The sequence below is a fragment of the Arvicanthis niloticus genome, chromosome 17, assembly GCF_011762505.2.
Source record: "Arvicanthis niloticus isolate mArvNil1 chromosome 17, mArvNil1.pat.X, whole genome shotgun sequence".
NCBI lineage: Eukaryota > Metazoa > Chordata > Mammalia > Rodentia > Muridae > Arvicanthis > Arvicanthis niloticus.
In genome coordinates this window covers 21,483,247-21,499,303 of record NC_047674.1, presented here as the reverse complement: position 1 = coordinate 21,499,303, position 16,057 = coordinate 21,483,247, and the positions used below count along the sequence as shown (strand labels likewise).

Genomic DNA, 16,057 nt, shown 5'->3' with positions numbered 1-16,057 from the left:
TTCCTAGGAGCAGTGTGAAAGATCTGCCATAGATCTAGGGTATTGATCTTTTTGGAAGCCCTGATCCCTCTTTTTCTCTCATGGCTGTCGTTGAATGTCTCAAGGCTCCAGCAGCAATTAATGTGAGCACCTTCTACTCAGTAGTCTCAACCTCTTCCCTGCTCCCCTTTCTGGTCCCATCTCTAGACTGTAGTTCTCCCACCGCCCTCCCCAGGAGTAATGTGGAACTCTGCTAGCTTAACAGAATGACACTTGGATTCAACAATGGCTATGGAGTCTGTAGTAGAGTCTTTGCAACAATTACAAGTTTATTCTTTCTGAAATGACCCCAAATACAGGGCAGTTCCATTTAAACACATTCAGAGCCAAAAGCAGTATACACTAACATCAGGTGTCAAGTTTGCTTGTGCACATGGTTGGGGGGGGGGCATGTTTTAAATGGTCCTAGGTCTTATGCTCTGGGGAGCGTAAGAGCTAAAGGTAGGCAGAATGCTGAACTGACAGGTAGAAATGATATCTGTCAATTTCACCTTATTCTTATCCAATATGAAGTTATATCTTTTGATTAAGATGTAATCTGTCACGAGTATTACAGTTTTCAAACTTTGTGGTTCTACTCTTTTCCCTGTACTCAAACTATAGGGAGCACCAGGTACCCCCGGTCTTCCCGGGGTCAGAGGTGATCCAGGATTCCCCGGATTTCCAGGCATAAAAGGTACTATTTTTGACACCATTGCTCTTACATACAAATACAGTATCTGCCACTCAATGTGGCATTTGTAAAACCACATGTCACATTTGATGAACTCTTATGGCCACCAGAGACAGTAGGAGCAGAAGAAACAGGACCTCAGTGTGAGGACCCACTAACAGGTTTCAGTGTGAGGCTAGGGCACTGAACCCTGTGGGTTCAGATGAAAACTGCAGAATGGAAACTATAGGACAATTAGAGACCCTTGAGAGTGTTACCTTTGGGATTTGAAAATGTATTGGGATGGGGACAGCACACTACATCGATACTGACAGAATCATTTTTTTTTTTTTTAAAGTTTTGGCCATGAACATTTAATTTTATAATTTGGAAAGCTAAAAAAAAAAAAAAAAAAAATGTCTCAACAGCCTCCAGCCCATTAGTCCGGGTAAAGTGATTTTTTATGCACAGATTTATACATTTGTGTTTTATAAGGTTTATTCATTTGTCATGACAGGGACTAAACCCAAAGCTTCATACATGCTGGACAAGCATTTCTAACATTGAAATCCATGTCATTATATTAATATTGAATGTAGTGTGATATGCCAGGCAGAGGCAAGAGAATCAGTAGACATTCAAGGCCAGCTTCCTACTCTATATTGTGAATTCCAGGCCTTCCAGAGCTATGTAGTAAGATTCTGTTGGGGGAGGAAGGTTGTAATGTAATGCAAACAGATTTTTATTAGATTCGTTGTTTAACTGATCACTCCCCTGTTCTGAGGTTTATAAGGGCAGGAATCTCTTCTCACAGCCTGTAGAGATAATGGCATGCACCACCACGCCCAGCCATCGTCTGTGCAATCTTAATACTCTTTGAAGAAGCATTGCTGTAAATCAATGGCTACTTCTTGGCAGCCTTTTTAACATCTGTACAAAACATATGAATGAAAGTGAAATGTTTGCCACTTTGTTACATAAGTAAATTTATATGACAATTCCTGACATAAACTCTGGGCCATCTGTCCATGTGGAACAACAAAATAAGAATGTAGTTAACTGAGACAACCAGATGTAACAGGTCATCAAAAGGTTCAATACTGGGTTCAGTAGGGCCTCATAATTCTCCAAAAATACTTCATTATTTCCCAAACTCAAAAAGTAATCTCTCAGAAACACTTCCCTGTAAATGTTAAAATATAAGCATATTTTCTTTGTTTCTTTCTTACACTTCCTCCTTCTTTTTAGGTGAGAAGGGTAATCCTGGATTTCTTGGGCCAACTGGACATCCAGGACCAGTTGGGCCAAAAGGACCACCAGGTAAATAGACCTATTTCTCAGGTGTTGTTCTCTATAAAGAAAGAGTAGTTTCATGAAGTCATCTTCTCATTGTGTTTATATCAATAGGTCCACGTGGAAAACCTGGCACACTTAAGGTCATCTCCCTTCCGGGAAGCCCAGGGCCACCTGGTGCAGCTGGACAGCCAGGAATGAAAGGAGACCCTGGACCCCTGGGACCACCAGGAATTCCAGGTATTGTAACACCGTTAACCTAGACTTTTTTTTTTTTTTTTTTTTTTTTTTTTTTTTTTTGGTTTTTCGAGACAGGGTTTCTCTGTATAGCCCTGGCTGTCCTGGAAATCACTCTGTAGACCAGGCTGGCCTCAAACTCAGAAATCCACCTGCCTCTGCCTCCCAAGTGCTGGGATTAAAGGCGTGTACCACCACTGCCCAGCACCTAGACTTTTAAAAAAGGGTGAATGAAGAAAATCTGTAAAGCGTTTGGAACCAGATGATAGAACTCCACAGAAAACACTAAACACCACCATGTTTTGTACAGCCAATTTGGGATTGGGTTCATTTACCCCGACCAGTAGAAAAAAAAAAAAAAAAGAGCTTAGATCCTTGTTAAAAAAAAAAAAAAATCTGGACATAGTACAGAGTAGGAAAAACACATGCTGCATCTTATTTTTATTAGGAGAAAAGTATCTTATCCATCTCCTTTGGCAAACATGATCTTTGGGCTGCAATTTTTAAATGACTATCTACTATAACTGGCTTCTGTAAATGTGGACTCTTCTACAATTTGTACACCAAAGCGTTAGGGAAAAGTGACTTTAAAGTCTGTACAGACTGCTGATATTTTGAAAGTGAATGTAACCCTTCACATAGTCTTAGCATACTGCAATAGATTTATGATTAGGACTCTTATTCTTTAACTTCGTCTGAATCACATAAGAGATAAGAGAGGTATCACTTCCTGGTTTGATCATGTGATGGGCATAGAAGTTTCTGGAATAAAATATAGCAGCACACACTTTCGTATAGCCAACATTTCTTACTGCCTTTGGGGAAAGTTAGTGGACAAACATGCCAGTTAGCTCAGGATTAGCAGCCTCCCTGGGATGTCTGTCTTGGCTGGTGAAACTGCAGAAGTCCTGTGCTTACTTGCATAGGTGGCAGCCTGACCTTTTATTCTAATATGATGGCATGTAATATAACAGTGCCTTCTGCCTAGGACCCTGTGGGCCAAGAGGTAAACCAGGCAAGGATGGGGAACCAGGAACTCCAGGACCAGCTGGTGAAAAGGGCAACAAGGGCTCAAAAGGACAGCAAGGTAAATACCCAGCTTGCCTCCCTGGTTCGACTGCAAGAAAGAATGAGTACTCTGGGTTTTCCAGTTAGTTCTATTGTTCAGGTAAGAACAAAGGCACAGTGCCAAATGTTCATTTGCAAGGAGGAGGAGTCACAAATGACTGGAATACACTGTTCTTTTTTTCCTGGGAAGATGGACTCTTAATTTTTAGTCAAGACAAAAATCTTTGGCTAAGGACTAGTAGAACACCAGTTACTATCCTATTTTCAGAAAGGCAAATTGCTTTTTATCACCACAGAAGTTATGTTGGCTAACAATTTCTTATAGGAACAGTATGACCTGGACCAGCAAGTGGTTCTTCAATGACAGGGTACTAAGTGGAAGGGCCAGGAGATCAGAAGATAAGAAGATTTAAAAATTGGGATCAGGAGGTCTTGTATATGCTCAGGCAAGCCTATTAGGAAGTCCAGCATCTAATGTAATTCTTCTGGGGAGAGATGGGACAGTGTCAGTGGAAATGTATCACACAAAAGGAGGAAGAGAGGGAAGCTAACCAACCAATGTTGCACAAAGAGAACATGAGGTATCTCAAGGGCATCAGAGGCTGAGCACAGGGCAGCCTTCAGACTGATAGCCATTGTCCCTTAGAGTGGGAAGAGTTGGGGTCTCAAGATCCTAAGCCATGGCCTAGTCTAAGGCCCTGGTCCCAGGCCATTATGGTTCTGCCAAGTACATACCCAGTTTTAGAGAAAGAACTTTGATCTTTCTCCATATGGATGGCAGGGGCACACAAAAGGTGGGGTGAATAATGGTGGAGCCCTGTTCCCAGGCAACTATAGAAATATGCCAAGCATATTTCTGCTTTAGAGATGTTCTTTCTCTATACATTAGAGCTTCAGGGAATGCTTTGGCTTGGTCTAGCTCTCAACAGTGGTTCTTCATGGGTGAATTTTTTGTTATTCTTGTTTTTGTTTTGCTTTTTAAATACTACCCTGGCATGAACAGAACAACTTTGCTTCCTTATTTAGGATAGCTGTCTATTCACTATACTATTTTTGCATACAAGTCAATTCAGGTATATGTTCTACAAAAAAGGCCTTTCAAACATAATGTTCTTCTTGGAATATAAGCTATGCATATCAGTTTGATAACCTGAACCTAATTCTACCTTCTGCAAAAGTCTCAAAGCTCTCCTTCTGGAAAACACTAAAATGGTAACTGCCTGAGGCTACTGACTTGGTTAAAAAAGCATAAATTCCAAGTATCATTTCCCAACTAGGTTAGACATGTCAATTCAAATATGGTACTGTCATGTTAATTGTAGTATTAATCGTTGGATTACTTTTGATTTAGTGTTGCTGGGAATTTACATTAGAGGATGACTACCCATTTGGCTTCATTCCTAATGTGTTTTTGTTAATGGTTCTATTAATTTATGCACTTTAATGACCATGGCTGGATATTATAATGGGGTGATAGCAAGCACAGGATACTACAATACAAATTGTGTTGGGAATTGACTAGCAAGTAGTCAAATGCTACGGAGGCCTCGTAAGAATGATACAAGGATTCAAGCTTAGATCCATGGCGAGGCAGCATAGTCTTGCAGAGTGCACGTGAACATGAAATCTTGCCTCCAGTTTCTATCCTGAAACCTTTTCTAATTGCCATGCTAAGCCTTTTCTAATTGCCATGGAGAGACCAGAAAGCATCTGTTGCTTAAGGTCCATATTAGTTATTTTTGCATCATCCTCAAAAGGATAAACATGCTCAAACAGAGCAAGGTAAGGGAGGAAAGCTTTGTTACCAAACAAAGGCCCAGAAGTGACAATGGCTCAGTTTGTGACAAGAGAAGCAGCTTTCACCTCTTGGTGAGTCAGCATACAGAGGAAACTAGAATTGCTGGCAGGTAAAATCTTCAAAGGCCAATGAACCTGGGTGACGACTTCTACCAGCCAGGCCCCATCTCCTAAGGACCCACAGCCTTTAAAATTCTGCCACGAGCCAAGGAAGGAGTGAGCATTCAAGGCATAAACCTCTGAGAAACATTTTGGTTCAAGCCATTACAGGGCATATTACAGCCTCTGTGGATTAAAAGCAGAGATTGGGAAAAGTAAAGAATCTGTCTGCCTCCTGTGTATTAAAGCCAAGGCAAATGTGGACTTTTGAGACTCTAAAGAAGAGAGGAAGGGACAAGAAGAAGGAGAAAAGAGATAACTCATTGAGTCTTAGAAAGTGACAAAAGAGAATCTGCTTCTCCAACTGTACAGAGAAGGCAAAGCATAAATGCCACTTTGTTTGCAACTCCTTCAGATAAAGGAAACAACCCTTGTTAAACTAGAAGTCTTTGCCTTGATAATGGGGCCAAAACTTTCTTCAAAGTTTACACCTCTAAAAAAAAAGCTTTCAAAGTTTTACATCGTTGTTTTCTAAATTTACCAAAGCTCAGCAATTATTATTACCTACCTGAAAAGCTTTATACATTGTAAATATTTTATTTGATTCTAGGCCCTCATATACATACACATTTTAAGCCAAGCCACTCATTCATTCATTAAAAAAAAAATACATGAGGCCCAACAAACCAAATGCAGGACACTATGCCAGGCATCCCAAGGGAATTCAAAGATGAAGAAAGACCTGAAATAATAAATATTAACCAGCATATATATATAACAAAATACATCCTGTGATAAACTGGCTAATATTTAATATTATTTTTCCATTGTATCAGTTATGTTTGTGTCACTGTGATAAAACACCTGGTATAAATAATGTATAGGAGGAAGATTTTATTTTGGCTCCTGGATTCAGAGGGTTCAGTCCATGGTTGACTCTAACTTGGATGCTGTGACATGGAAAAGTGCTGTTCACTCCATAAAAGACAGAAAGTGGGGAAAGCGATATAGAAGGGGCCAGGATAAGATACAGTATCTAAGAACAAACCCCTACTTCCTACCTCTCACCAGCTTACCATAAAGTCATTATCTAGGAACCAATTAAGGAATTAGTTCATTCCTAGAACAGAACCCTCATGATCTAATCATCTCTGGAAAGGCCTTCACAGACACACCCAGGTATGTCTTACGAGTCTCCTAAGTGTTTCTAAATCTACTTTACAATTAAAATAAAACATCATAGTCATTTTATAGCCCACTCTTCTCTAAGATTCCTTTCCATACTTGGGGCCACATAAACACATTTAAATTAGTACTTTAGAAGACAAGTTTGAGAGTCTGGTCATGTTGCAACATGTATAATTTGTTTTTCAAAGGTCCACCTGGTCTGGATGGATTGCCAGGTTTAAAGGGAAAGCCTGGAGACAGGGGAACACCTGCCACTGGGACAAGACTTCGAGGCTTCATCTTCACCCGACACAGTCAAACCACGGCCAATCCTTCATGTCCTGAAGGAACACAGCCACTCTACAGTGGGTTTTCTCTTCTTTTTGTACAAGGAAATGAACGCGCACATGGACAAGACCTTGGTAAGGTTTTGATTTCCAGGCAATTTACGATGCAGAGTGTAGACTATTTATAGGTTGGGAGCTTCCTCAGAAGGTCACTGTAAACAAAGTTAACATCTCCTGGTACATTTGAGAGAGCAACAGTGGTCCAAGGTTTAGTTTTCCTCCTGATGTATAAACTGCTAGAGAAAACTCAGCTAGCTTCAACCATCTATCTTTTGTTAATCCTCAAATTCATCTTTCTAGAGCGTCTCCCTGGTTGTTTGCTATTATGAATATCTGGAAGTAGCTGAAGCAAAGACATTGTCCCAACTGAACAATATCAGGTCCCAAGTTTTATCCAAGAAGGTTAGACAGAGGCATAGAAAGCATTCTTAGTAGGGGAGGGTTGGTATGCTCACTTGAGATTTTGACTTCCATCCTAAAGCTTTACATTACCACAGAATTCTTTTGGTTTGTTGTTTTGTTTTGTTTTGTTTTTCGGTCCAGGTTTGCCACAGGTTATGTGATAATTAACCTGTTTCTAAATGACGATAGTCAGAGTAACTTGTAATTTCCTGAAGTGACACTCAGCTTCATGTTTTATTAGGTACTCTGGGCAGCTGCCTGCAGCGATTCACCACAATGCCATTCTTATTCTGTAACATCAACAATGTATGTAACTTTGCATCACGGAATGATTATTCATACTGGCTGTCAACACCAGCTCTGATGCCAATGGACATGGCTCCAATTACTGGCAGAGCTCTCGAACCCTATATTAGCAGGTAAAAACCTCAATCCCTGAGTTTTACAAGAGGATCAAGTGATCATAAGGAATGCAATGGTAGAAAACGGCTATCACTCTATTGGTCTCATTTTACAGATGCACCGTCTGTGAAGGTCCCGCAATGGCCATAGCTATTCACAGTCAAACTACTGCTATCCCTCCATGTCCCCAGGGCTGGGTTTCTCTCTGGAAAGGTTTTTCCTTTGTTATGGTAAGAAGAAAACAAAACCTTAGCACATTTCAAATAATGAATAATGGCCCTAGAGTCTTGGGCTGTGTTGAGAAAATGTGGTCCCCTACCTGCTAATATATGTAAAATGCTATACATGCTTGGCAATCTGAAAATACACTTAAAGAGCAACATTGAGGCTGGGCATCAACTCTGTATTGTTTACAGAGAATGCACAACATCCTAGGTTCTATTCCCCAGCAGTGCATAGAACTGAGTAATCCCAGCATTCAGGAGGTAGGGGCAGAAGACGCAGAAGTTCAAGATCATCCTTTGCTCCATAACATGTTTGAGGCCAGCATGGGCTACAAGAAACCTAGTCTCAAAAAGTAAAAACACTAAAAAAAACAAAAAACAAAAAACAAAAAAAAACAAAAAAAACAAAAAAAAAACAAACCAAACCAAACAAAACAAACAAACAAAAAAAAAAAACCACTGACAACTTTGATGCTGTTGATAAGTATTTAGTGTTGTAAACACTGAATAGTGTTGACAGCAAGATGATTCAGTAGGTGAAGGCACTGCCACCGAGCCTGATGACCTGAGTTCAGTCCTTAAGACTGATATGGTGGAAAGAGAATCAACTTCCCCAAGTTGTCCTCTGACCTCCATACATTTGCTGTGGCATGCATGTGCAAACACACACACCAAATAAATAAGTAATTATAATTTAAAAATTTGAAAGATTCCTCAGATTTCCCACAAATCCCTGACCGTAGCATTCAACTGAGAAGTAGCTACTCTATTACAAAGATGGGCTGCCCCTTTGCTCATTTTTGTGATGGTTTCTTTGCCTACATTGTCAGTGATGCTTATTATGATAACCAGAGGAATATTTTTAAGCATCTGTAAATTCATAAATAAAAACAGAACTATCTTAAAGTATCACATTTATGAAGTGACAAAATGGGCCTTGTACCATGCCCCTCTGATACTTCTATGGGGAGGAGTCTCTTTTAAAAAGTTCTGGCATTAGTGCTAAATTTGGGAGATAGACAGACCATCCACAGTGCTAACTGCCCCGTGTACCACTATTTACTCTCTGCATATTTATTCCTTGTTGTGACATATTACACATAGTTGTCCACTCAATCATTAATTAATTAAAAACTAGGTATTTAACACCAATCAATAAATCAACAATTTATTTAACACCCGGAAGATGCCCTGAGTGTTATGTCTAGATAGAAGACATCCATCTGTGTTTTCTTGGTTTTTCTTTCTTCTGTTGCTTTATATTAATGCCTCCTATGCATGCCAAAATGTGGAAAGCTTGTATGTGGACTCCAATGGGCAGCATTTTCATTGAGATCTTTTTGTTGTGACAGTTCACAAGTGCAGGCTCTGAGGGTGCTGGACAGGCACTCGCCTCACCTGGCTCCTGCCTGGAGGAATTCCGAGCCAGTCCGTTTATAGAATGCCATGGACGAGGAACATGTAACTACTACTCGAACTCCTACAGTTTCTGGCTGGCTTCCCTAAATCCAGAAAGAATGTTCAGGTAACTACGTGATGTCAGCCTCACTCTGATAACTAGAGCCTAGAATCACTCAAAGGCTGCCTACATCTGCCTTTTGTTTATACTTCTGTGTGAATGTACTTAACTCTCTCAGTCCTGACAATAACATGCTGTTTACCTTCATCCTCCCAGGTTAGAGGTATTTTGAAGTCAAGAAGTAGAATCTTATTTCTCACTGTGTCAGTAAAAACCAAATGTACACATGATTTTGTTATCACTAAGCATATTCAACACATGTATGGATTTATAGGAAAGTACTGAAAAAATACTAGCTGATCTGCTGATCTTAAGGACTTAAGTCTTCTTTTAAAGACTTAGGAGTATTTAAAGGGAAGAAATAGTTTTAAAAAATGAACTTGTAGGGAAAGCCTATGTTCTATGAATTTTAATGAAACACACTGAAAACATAAAATACCAATACTGTTTATATATACAAACATAAAATTATCTTTTCGGAAATTCTCCTCTTCTACAAAGAGGGGTGTTTCTGGAATAAACTAAAATCAACTACAATATTTATTAACAAAACCAAAAGCAAGTAAGTATTCTATTTTATCCACAAATAAATGAGGCCTTTCATTTGTGTTTATTTCAGAAAACCTATTCCATCAACTGTGAAAGCTGGAGACTTAGAGAAAATCATAAGCCGCTGTCAGGTGTGCATGAAGAAAAGACATTGACGAAGTCAAAGAAACTAGAACCGCTTTTTCTTCCTCCTTAAGTAACAAAGTCATGAGTTAGAACGTGCATCTACTTAGGTCTTTCTCTCTAACCTTAAAGATGTGGTAGTGCAAAGTTTTGCCACATGACAAAGCATTTCACTCAAGTTAGTCTGTGATGTGGGTCTCTAAACCTGTAGGTTTCAAAGTCCCCTGTGAAAAGGCAACAGCTTTCCACAGAATATCACTGAAACGACATTCCAGTTGTACCAAATCACTGACTAAATGATGATTGTGTGGAACTTGAACTACAAGCTAAGGGAGGTCTGGTCCTGTGGATCCACAAAGTGTTTCTTGTCTCCCACTCCTGATCGAGCAAGTGTGCTTCCTTCCACCTCCTCCCTGAGACCTGAGACTTCAGCTAGAGGAGATGGGGGCATAGAGAAATCAAGCACACCATGAAAAGAGCTGGTGGGTGGTATAAGGGCCAAGAACACAGGCTAAATGAGCCTCATGATGTTCCAGGACTCATTTAAATATGGCCAAAGCTAGGACCAAAGGAAACTTTCTGAAGGGAATCATAACAGGCTTGGAAACAGTATAGTTTTGTTTTTTGTTTTGTTGACTATGTCTTTTTGCTTGTTCACTGAGCTCCTTTTACTATGTTAATAGATTCAAAATGGGTAAAACCTTTACCCTTAGGGAACTAATTTTTACTGGATGTCATACACATACACTGAAACATCTCTCTTCATTATTTTCAATGTACTCACAAGCAACAAGGACACTACTTACTAAATGTGCACTTTATCCTCACTTCTATAAACACTGACCTTAAATAATTTCACCAGGAAAAAGTGTGAGGCATTTTGTTGGTTTATCAGACTCAAAACCTTTTTCTTTGCTCCAAATAGTTCATAACATGGATTTATAGATTTGTTCCTCTGTTAGTTTTTTTTTTTTTTTTTAACTTTTCCTTTGGAAAACACACATGTATCCCATGTTTTTTATGTTATATATTCTTACCAACCACTACCAGTGGAGAGAGACCACTGTGTACTATACTGTACACAGCTGCTATATGTCTTAAAAACATGTTCTTAAGTATATAGATACATTCCCAAGTTACTTAATTCAGCTTAAGTTATTTTCTTCAGTACCAAACTATGTCCCCTATACTGTACTGGGGAGAGGGTGCAGGGGGTAGTGAAAGAGACTTGCTTCTGATATAACCTCAAAGGCAACAAATTTTGTGTGTAAAGACTCTCACACATGCAAGACACCCATCCTCTACCTCTTTACCCTCTTCACCGCACCAAAACCAAAGAGTCTCATGTATGGTGGTTGCTTTATTTTTCTCTTACCACTGTTTCTATATTTCATCACAATTCAGCAGGCTTGATAGAAGGTTTTAAAATCAGAACACTTGTTGCTCTTGCAGAAGCCCCTGGTTCAGTCCCCAGTGCCCACAGTGGTACTGGTTTACAGAAGCCTGTTCCAGTTGATCTGACATCCACATCTGGCCTCTACACCCACACTCAGCCAGATACACAAAAGCTTTAAAAATTTTAAAATAAGATCTATGCCCAGGCTAGGTTCAAAACCTCTAACTTCTCTTAGGCACCCCAAAAGCTAAAGTCTGAAAAATATTAAGAAATCAGGAACTTTTTAATAATCAAATAGTGTAGTACTATTTGATTACTCATAGAGGCCAGGCACTGTGAGGCAAAGCTTTGAGTCTTAAACCACTTGAACCACTGAAGTGGACGTGATGGTGCTGATACTTAAGTTCAGACTGGTGCTGTAAGCTCAACTGTTTTGTATTGGAAAATGTGACCCAAGAACACAGACAAGGGTTGACATTCTTCACCACTCATGTGACTGCTACATTTTTACACCTGAGCTGAGACGTGCAACATCTCATTACAAGTATGTATTTCAGCTAACATTTCTGTTTGAAAAATATCCTACTGTCCCACATACATTCCAGTAGTGAAAACAAAGGACTAATCTCCTTGGCCAGTGTGATCCTGAGTAGGAGCAGCAGCTGTAGCATCCAGGAGTTGTCATAAATGCCCATTCTAGGGCATTCTAAACCTACAAAATTCAAAACTGTAATTAGAAAACAGAAATCTATATTTTATTTCAATGAGAAGCATCTCTTAGTATAGCCCAGGCTGACCCCCAAATCACCACAATTTTTCTGATTCAGCCATCCAGAATTTTGTTTTAAAGGTTTTCATCATCCTCTGGCATTCTCCACTCACTGGGCACACACCCAAGAAACTGACCACAAACCTTTCACTTTTGCCTCTTTTAAGAACTCACTGGTAACTTTCAGGGTAATATATTTCACTACCAGACTGGTGCTGATATCAAACAGCTGCCCTTCATTTGCCCATAGGCCTCTTTCTTCTCCTGTCCTCTTATCAGTATTTAAGACAGGTAATACTGAACACCTAAAGCCAAAAGAAGCCATATCAACAATCAGTCATTTGTACTTCTAAGAATGAGCAGTAACATGCAGCCCATGTACATTACTTTTCAGTTGTTTATGAGTAAATTATTAATTTAAAATTTAACTTCATATATGGCTGGAGAAATGGTTCAGTAGTTAAGAATGCTGGCTGCTCTGCAGAGGACCCAAGTACAGTTCCCAATAGCCAGGTCAGGCAACTCAGAACTGCTCAAAGGTATCCAGCTAGCCTCCAAGGACACCCACACATAGGTGGCATTCACTAGCACAGGCACTGCCACATAAATAAAAAAAAATCTTTACACATTTTTAACTGATTAACAAAACGTTTGTTTCAAATTTGGTGCTTCAACTTTGGAATTTCACAGTGTGCTAAAACAACCAGCTTGTCAGTTGTTTTATTTCGTGAGATAAAACACTATTAATTTATTTATAGAAGTATTAAGAATGTTTAAATTTGAATTTTATTGGGTAATTTTACAAAGGTTTTCTATATTTCAAATGTAACTTACTACCACTAAACTTAATTTAATATTTTCTCTATAACCACTGGAAATTTATTTAAAATATATCGAATATTTTATATTGTTATATCCTGACAAAATTATGATATATTACAGTGTACTAATATTTCTGTAAATATAACTAAAGTTCTATTGTTTTGTCAAAATAAAATAAAAGTAACAATTCTATCATATCTTTGGAGGTTTTTTTTCTAATGGAAAGAAGTTTATTTTGGACTATAAAAATAATAGTCACCATAGAAGCAATGGGCAACTTTGAAATTGAGGAGAACATCAAAGTTGCTACTGTCTAACATTCATCTTCACTGAAAATAACCATCAAAATAAAATAGTAAAAGATAACTATAATCTTCTGAATCTTGATGCCTAAAAAATGTAATCTTGCCATAAATGAGAAACAGTAACTGAAGAATGTCTGAATTTAAAAAGGAATGCCTGCCGTGGTGGCGCACGCCTTTAATTCCAGCACTTGGGAGGCAGAGGCAGGTGGATTTCTGAGTTCGAGGCCAGCCTGGTCTACCGAGTGAGTTCCAGGACAGCCAGGGATACTCAGAGGAACCCTATCTCAAACGAAAAACCAAAAAAAAAAAAAAAAAAAAAAAAAAAAAAAAAAATACAAAACCCATTAAGGTTTAATCACTAATAGGAAACAGAAATAGCAATGGCTAGAAATCATACATCAGGATGAAGCTAAACTAAGTGGATGAGATTATTTGGATTTATATGTTATAAGGGTATAGAAAGAGCCAACGACATTAAGTTACAAACAGAAACATCCACGTTAGTGAGAGAAGAAGAGGAAGACCAGCATGAATCTGTAAAACACACAGGATACAAGAAGAAATAGACTTTCCATGTGCATGAGGAAAGAACCATTCATGCCACATACCTTTTTTTTAAAGACTGTATCACACACTGTTAGGTACTCTGATATCCTGTGAAATACTGTCTTGTTTAATAGACTTACATGATGCCTGAAGATAAATGATAAATCAGGGTTACAAAAGAAGACCTGCGTTTGGTAACTGAATTATGGATTTTATTTAAAAGTCATTTCAAAACTTTACAAAGAAGGGGCTAGGGACAAAAGAAAAAGCCAGCTGCAACATTTAAGGGCTAATAGAAGCATTAAGACACTTGATAGGTTATCTCTCTGCCACAGGTGAAATGAACCCATTTAAGGCAGATTAGATTATATTAAAGGCAAATTTACTGGGAAGCTGCTCTCCGGCAGGTGGGCAAGTTCACTGGCCCCAAAGACTGAGGCCAAGGAAGTCGCCATGGGGAAAGGGAGAGGTAGGAGAGAGAAAGAAAGAAAGGAGAGAGAAGAAAAGGAGAGAGAGAGAGGGAGAAGATGAGGGAGAGGACACATTTTAAAAGTCTTGATAATATATGATCTACCTAGCTTAATCCATACTTTCTCCCAAATGCCCTGCCTTAGAGTGACAGAATAATATTATTTAATCTGTCCATAAAGGAGGATTATTTGTCACTATAAAGTAGTAGGACACGCCACCCACAGTAGACCCCTTTGAAATAAAGATTATTTTGAGACAAAGGCACTTAAAATGTATCTTCTCACATTTTTACAGTTTACTACAATGGTCAGCTTCTGATACAGTTTATAGATTCCAAGAACTTTTTTGGGTCTTCATTTTTCTATACTCCAACATACAAACAAAAATTACTAATTAAAAGTTGTGTGCTTCCCTCCTGTTCACCTGCTGTTTTATGCCAATTTAATTGGGGGCTCACTGAGACCTTAAGAGGGTAAAGTGAAAGTTTACTTATCTAACATCAATATTAGGAAGAACACACAAGAATGAAATTCAGAAAGCTTGACACATTGTTTTGAAGGAAGATAACATTTCTGAGGTATTATCTGAGGTTTTGTTTGTTTGAGTTTTTTGTTGTTATTTTGAGACAGGATTCATTGTGTAGTGCTGGCAAGCCTGAAACTCTCCCTGCCCTCTTATCTCTGGTTTCTTAGTATTGTGGTTATAGGAATGAGTCAAAGATTGACTTTGAATATTTTTAGACTCAAGACTATATCACTTGAGTAAATACTCTTCCTCTGCACAAGAGAGTGAGAAATGTATCCCAAAATCACAGCTCATATCTACATGCTTATGTCTCAAATAAAAATTAGCTTGATGGTTGCAGGTGACCTATGCACATCCCCCAAAACACTTAAAACTGTCTCTAGATTACATATATTTAAACAAATATAAATATGTTATACTTTATTAGTAGGAAATAACCACAAGGAAAAGAGTGTGTATGTTTGATATAGATGATGATGCAGGTCTTCCACTCACTACATAGCTGAGGCTGGCCTGGAACTTCTGATCCTATAACGTCTACCTCTCGAGTCCCCATTACTGGGATTTCTAGAGTGTGGCACCAGACTCAATTATAATATGAATAGACTATAAGAAAAAAACTTCTTTAACCCTGGTTAGTTAACTCGGAGAATGGGAAGCAGTGGATGAGGTTGCTAGGTTATGAAAATCGAGGTACACATTGTATTTCCTGACTGGGCTTCTTCTGGTCTATCCTTCTACGAGCAAGCCTGGTTCTTGCTTTCCAGCTTTGTCCTTCCGGAGGGGAGCCACAAGTTGGGTGTTTAGATTTGAAAGAGATTTCTGACCCCTGTTATCGTGAAACCCGATTCAGCTTCCCCTTTTCTCAGATTTCTAATTTGTAAGTTTTAGTGAAATCAAAATTAGAGTGCTTAAGAATTAATTCCAGTCTACAGAGTGAGTTCCAGGACAAGCCAGGGCTACACAGAGAAACCCTGTCTCGAAAAGAAAACAAAAAAAAAAAAAAAAAAAAAAAAAAAGAATTAATTCCAATATTTAGTTATATATGCAATTAGCGGGCCACCATAATAATTTTTATTCAGGCACTCCCTTAAAACAAGTTATTAGTTTACCTTGCAAACGCGGGGTTCTTAAAGATCGCAAAGTCTAGAAATTAGCCCCATCAGGAATCACCTGAGGCGGGACGGCTTTGCCCACAACAAAAATGGCTCCTTGTCAACGTCTCAGGAATCTGCGAGCAACATCCGCCCTTTTGTCACATGACCAGGAACCTACTTCCGCTACGGCTCCTGGAAGGGTCCAGTC

General features: G+C 38.9%; 1 protein-coding gene and 1 long non-coding RNA gene across 3 annotated transcripts in view; one reads left to right on the top strand and one right to left on the bottom strand.

Moving 5' to 3' along the window:
- The window catches only part of Col4a3 (collagen type IV alpha 3 chain), a 123,143-nt gene extending 112,589 nt beyond the window's left edge, over positions 1-10,554 (top strand). For both annotated transcript variants that reach the window (XM_034521054.2, XM_076914918.1), the window contains 9 exons: positions 643-715; positions 1,940-2,011; positions 2,099-2,224; positions 3,210-3,308; positions 6,562-6,774; positions 7,343-7,520; positions 7,619-7,733; positions 9,080-9,252; positions 9,866-10,554. In XM_034521054.2, coding sequence (XP_034376945.1) covers positions 643-715; positions 1,940-2,011; positions 2,099-2,224; positions 3,210-3,308; positions 6,562-6,774; positions 7,343-7,520; positions 7,619-7,733; positions 9,080-9,252; positions 9,866-9,950 — 1,134 coding nt within the window. In that variant the 3' untranslated portion in view covers positions 9,951-10,554. The remainder of the gene's footprint in view (positions 1-642; positions 716-1,939; positions 2,012-2,098; positions 2,225-3,209; positions 3,309-6,561; positions 6,775-7,342; positions 7,521-7,618; positions 7,734-9,079; positions 9,253-9,865) is intronic.
- Positions 10,555-11,258: 704 nt separating this feature from the next.
- On the bottom strand, positions 11,259-15,973 carry LOC117722161 (uncharacterized). Its single transcript, XR_004608532.2, has 3 exons — positions 15,865-15,973; positions 13,819-13,903; positions 11,259-12,026 (listed from the first exon to the last, which is right to left on the bottom strand). It is a non-coding gene; the product is annotated as an uncharacterized LOC117722161 (long non-coding RNA).
- Between the last annotated feature and the right edge of the window lie 84 nt (positions 15,974-16,057).